The sequence below is a fragment of the Adiantum capillus-veneris genome, chromosome 5 (assembly GCF_014529385.1).
Source record: "Adiantum capillus-veneris isolate H3 chromosome 5, ASM1452938v2, whole genome shotgun sequence".
Classification (NCBI taxonomy): domain Eukaryota; kingdom Viridiplantae; phylum Streptophyta; class Polypodiopsida; order Polypodiales; family Pteridaceae; genus Adiantum; species Adiantum capillus-veneris.
The window spans coordinates 67,650,876-67,655,749 of NC_140935.1; the positions used below are offsets into that span (position 1 = coordinate 67,650,876).

Sequence of the window (4,874 nt, forward strand, 5' to 3'; positions counted from 1 at the left end):
TACTTTTATTGTATTTTTTGCTTGAACTGCATGATATTGATCTCTACATGTTTTTATGCATCTATGCATGGTCCAAAACTGATTTGAAGCAAAATGGACATCATTTGTCAGCAATTCAAACTCAGGGAATTTCAGAGCAGAATTTGCAGAATTCTCTAACTTTGACACTGTATTCCCTTAACAAGAGCAATGCAAGCTGCCGAGAAGGCAAAGAAAAGAGTGTCCCAAAAAGAAAAGTTGCAAGAGTTTCCACCCTACTAGTTAGATCCAAGTTCAATGAAGAAGGCCAAGGCAATTTACTTATCAAGAGAGCAGCTTAATGAAAACAACACCACGGTTTTCACTGGCAAGTTCAAGAGCGAATAAGGACACCAAGTGGCACTGCAAATGCTATCAAAGGTGATATATGATGTAGCTGCCAAGCCAAACACCAAAGAAGCCAACAGAAGGCTAAGCCTAAGGGACTTCTACAACTAAGAACCATATGGCGTTGAGCTACTGTCTACGATCAAAGAAGATGGGTCAGGCCAAATCACTGATCAACAAGGGCAGAAGGTAGAATTGGTAATCACTAAGGAGATAGTGGCCGATGCACTGAAGTTTCCAACTGAAGGTATGATGATGCGGGCCAGAGATAGAAAGACAACATGCACTTTTACCAAAGAGACTGCTGCTGCCACCTTTTTTGATCTCATCCAGAGGCAAGTGGAAGAGCCAGCTTATCTATACCATCAACACTTCCATTTTTTTATCAAAGAGACCGACACGGTACACCACCCCAAACCATGCGGTTGCGACCACCTTCACCCAAGTGTTGAAGTCCACAACCAGGTAGGCAATTGATCATGCGCAGTATGTGCTGACAACACTGAAAGGCACAAAGAAAGAAGGCAAAATCACATATATGGGCGCCCCTGAAGTGCTGACAAGAATAGCACATCATGCTATTGGAATGGTCAACAATTTGCCGCCAGCCCCAGATTAGAACACCTAGATTGTGGCTACTCAACCTTCTCCAAGAACCACACGCTCGACTGTGATTTTTCAATCTTGGAGAGTATATTTCTTGTAATGGGATGGAATACTCATTACATCTTTACCATCCTCCTCATTGGTTTCCATTTCAATTGTATATATCTCCTTTAGAGCTTTCTTCAACTCTTGATACTTCTTTGTCCATTTAACTCGTGTCATGGTTGAATCCTTGCCCTGGTATGTAAGTTTTGCTTGAGTTTTCTTTCTCGTTTTTCTTAATGTTTTTGATATTTTTTTCTTTTTGTTTAAAGGATATCTACCAGTGATTTTATCTTTGACACAATCATGTGCATCTATTTGCATTAGAAACTGTGTTCTACTAGAGACTGATGGCATAGGTCTAGCTTTCAAGTTTGTCGTGTCTCTTTTTTTTCCATACCATTTTTGTCTTCTCGGTTTCTGGTATGGAAAGTCAAAAAAATTTTCCTCTTCTCCTTTCATGAGTAGTTTAGCTCTCACATGTTCTTTTTCTGACCCCGAATCATTTGAGGTAGCTGAATATTCTTCCAACGCATCTGTTGTATCATAGTAGAGGTCTGAAAACACTTGTTGAGCTTTCATTAAGTCCTTGGATTGTTGAATTTTGTCTTCAATGTGAAGGGTTGAGATCATTTGTATGGAAATTATGTCATAGCCGTCCTCATTGCAAAATTGAGTCATTAGGAAGGGGATGGAGTATAGGAGGGCCTCTTTATTTGACAGTTTAAGAAATATTTAAAATTTAATCAAGCTTTGACCAAGGGCTAGAATGGTGGGGTAGATAGCCTAGGCATGCCTTTATAAAAGTACTTTTTCTTATTTTCTTATAAAATATATGCAGATTTTACAAGGTCTGGTTGGAGTTACTCTCCCTCCAAAAGCACCTTTTCAATTTTCAAATATTAAAAGTTTCCCTCTCTCGTTCCCTCTTTGTCTTCTCTCTCTTCTTGTTTCTCCCTCTCCAAAAGTTTCCCAAGCTCTCTTTCTCTCCCCTCAGCTGGTTGAAAAGTGCAAATCTGCAATCTTTATCCCCACTCTCTCTCTAAAACGCCCTGACATCTCTCTCTCCTTCTCTTCTCATGCTAGGGCATCTTTTTGTAAAGTAGCCTACCACACATCATTCTACCTCTGTAACATCTCCTTCTAGATTTGCAACCTCTTCCTCCATAGCTACAACATCTCCTTCTAAACCTACAACCTCTTCCTCCATAGCTACAAAATTTCTTTGTAAACCTGCAACCTCTTTCTCCATAGCTACAACATCTCCCTTTAGATCTACAACCTCTTTGTCTTGAGATCCAACATTTCCTTCCAGATCTGCAACCTCTTTCTCCATAGCTCCAACAACTTCTCTTCTAGATATGCAACCTCTTTCTCCATCTCATTCTAGATCTACAACTTCTATCTCCATAGATCCAACTTCTCGGTTCTTAGTCCACTTTCGCTCTCTTCCCAAGTTTGCATCTCTCTTTCCAGTTCCATAACCTCTTTCTTGACGTGCAACATCAACTTTCCTACTCTAGCTCCCTATCTCTTTCCAAAATCCTTTTCACAGTTGCTGCAAGATCTCCTTCTTTACTGTGTGTATGTGTGTGTGTGTGTGTGTGAACTATGCGCACTATGCACGTAATTTCTAGAAAGAGTGTACTTGCTCATAGCTTCCCGGCAAAGGATTACAATGCAGTAGAGATCTACTATACATGGTGCCAATGTAGCAGAATTCAAGGGGTGTATGTAAGGCTTATGAAGAGTCACATGTTTCCAATGTTGGCAAAGGATCCTAAGGTAAGTGTCAGTTCCTGCAAAGCATGTGTTTTTAGTATATTTTTTCCATGAATGACTTATTGGACCTCTTTTTACTTTGAAATTAGAAGGATTCTTTATTAATCATCTCTTGTTTTAGAAAATTCTCCTATATTCAACAACATTGAAAACTGGTACTAGTGCCTCCAAAAGATTTATTTGAAAGCTACTATCAATGGTTGGAAAACTTGACTCCGATGCGTTTCAACAATGTAGGCCACAATATGGGTTGGTCTAAATTCAACAATGTTCAAATACTTGCTCTTGGAAGGTGAAGTCTTGAATGTTTTTATTGCAATCAAATTCAACTATGGATTTAAGAAACTCACATTGTATTTAGCTTCTAATATTGTGTATCTATGTGTTCATGTTTTATCTGCAGAAGGTGTATCGCAAAAGTTAATGATGTGGAATTTCATACCTGCAATATTTGAATAGTCAAGCCCTAGGGAGATATAATCAATCACTTTGTGGCTCAATTGTAGAGTAAGAACCAACCAAGCCAAGATGGACATTCAAGAGTGGAACCAAATCTCAACAACCAAAAATCGGTTGAAAGTGTCTGCTAAACTTACATCTGCAAAGAAAGGTGCTGTAAATGGAAGGCAAGACGAAGGGGCCAAAAGGCGAAGCAATAGAGTGGTAGTGAGAGAGAGAGCCTAGCTTTGTTCTCATGTACGAAACACTAAAGTAAAAAACTTATATGCTGAGCCAGTGGGCTCATGTAATTGATTTATGCAATACAACCTTTACCATCTTATTGTGTCATCTCTTTACTTGCAGTGAACTTTGTCATTCTTTTGAAGTTACTTTATTTGTCATTCAGGTTAATTGTGTGCACTTGTCTTTAAATAATATTGTTTCCCTCATTTTCTAGGCCCCACAAAAATTTGTGTTGAGAACCAGGTTAGCCAAGAATGTTTGTAGTTGTTGACACATTCTTGTACATAATTGGATATCAATAGTGATTAGTGAAAGGATGGTCAGAAGGCACCATAAAACAAAGGAAAGCTCATTATTCGTATTTCTAAATAAAGGACATCTAGATCTGAAATGTGAACATGAAACATATAGTTGCTAATAGTACAATTAGCCTTTATAGAAATTAGGCAGAGAATGGAATATAGGAGGGCCTCTTATTTGGAAGTTTAAGTACTTAAAACTTAATGAATCTTTGACCAAATGCTAGAATGGTGGGGTAAATGGTGGACTTTAGGACATATGCACAAAAGTTCCTTGGATCAAGTTAGTGGCTTATACCACTCAAGTCATGGTAAATTTTGATAATCTGACAATAACTTCCATATACAATATGAAATATTCATGAAATTATAGTTTTAATACGTTAAAAAGATGATAAGACTTTTATTTGATTTCAAAGGACCCAAAAAATGGAATTTAAAAAAATAGAAGTTATGCAATAAGTTACAATTTATTACTGAGCCTAAATGAGTATTAAATTTCATCAATCTTTATTGAGATATCGTAGAAGCTTCACAACTATAATACATACCTAAAATGGAATTTTTAAAAAAGTTTCAGCCAACTTAAGAAATATCTAACATACATATAGTGAAAATTCTTGCGATTTGACAAATTATTTTGTTAAAGATGGATATGGAAATGCGTTAAGTATAGAGCTTGAATTACTCTTGTAATTCTTATTTTAGAAAAACACATTTTAAGATCCTATAATGAGTAGAACCCATTGTACATGAGAAAAATCACTCACCGAAAAACTAAAATCACTCGCCGAAAAACCAAAAATCAATCCTCGGTCTCGAGCAAGTTTGCCGGAATATTCTCTTTTGCCGAAATATATTGGCCGGATTGTGGTCAAAAAATTGGAGTTTTCCATGCGAGGCCATGTTCCGGAGGAAGATTATGACCAAATCAGGCATCTTTTGCACCAAAGAACTGCGTCCAGGGGTGTTTCGGAAACCGAGGGGTCTGTACCAAGCTCCGTGCACCACGATGCGCAAAATCCATGTTTGAACTGCAGATTATGGAAAAATCAAGCATCTTTTGCACAAAAGAACGGCGACGGGGGGTTTTTC

The 4,874-nt window shown here is 37.8% G+C and overlaps 1 protein-coding gene across 1 annotated transcript; it reads right to left on the reverse strand.

Annotated features, from left to right (window-relative positions):
* Positions 1-2,131: 2,131 nt before the first annotated feature.
* LOC147457479 (uncharacterized) lies at positions 2,132-2,386 on the reverse strand. The gene has a single exon (XM_086513595.1). The coding sequence runs from the start codon at positions 2,348-2,350 to the stop codon at positions 2,132-2,134; it is 219 nt and encodes a 72-aa protein (XP_086369721.1). The 5' UTR covers positions 2,351-2,386.
* Between the last annotated feature and the right edge of the window lie 2,488 nt (positions 2,387-4,874).

What these genes read in the sequence shown, in the direction of transcription:
- LOC147457479 (XM_086513595.1), bottom strand. Translation starts at nt 2,350, where the DNA reads ATGGAGAAAGAGGTTGCAGATCTGGAAGGAAATGTTGGATCTCAAGAC.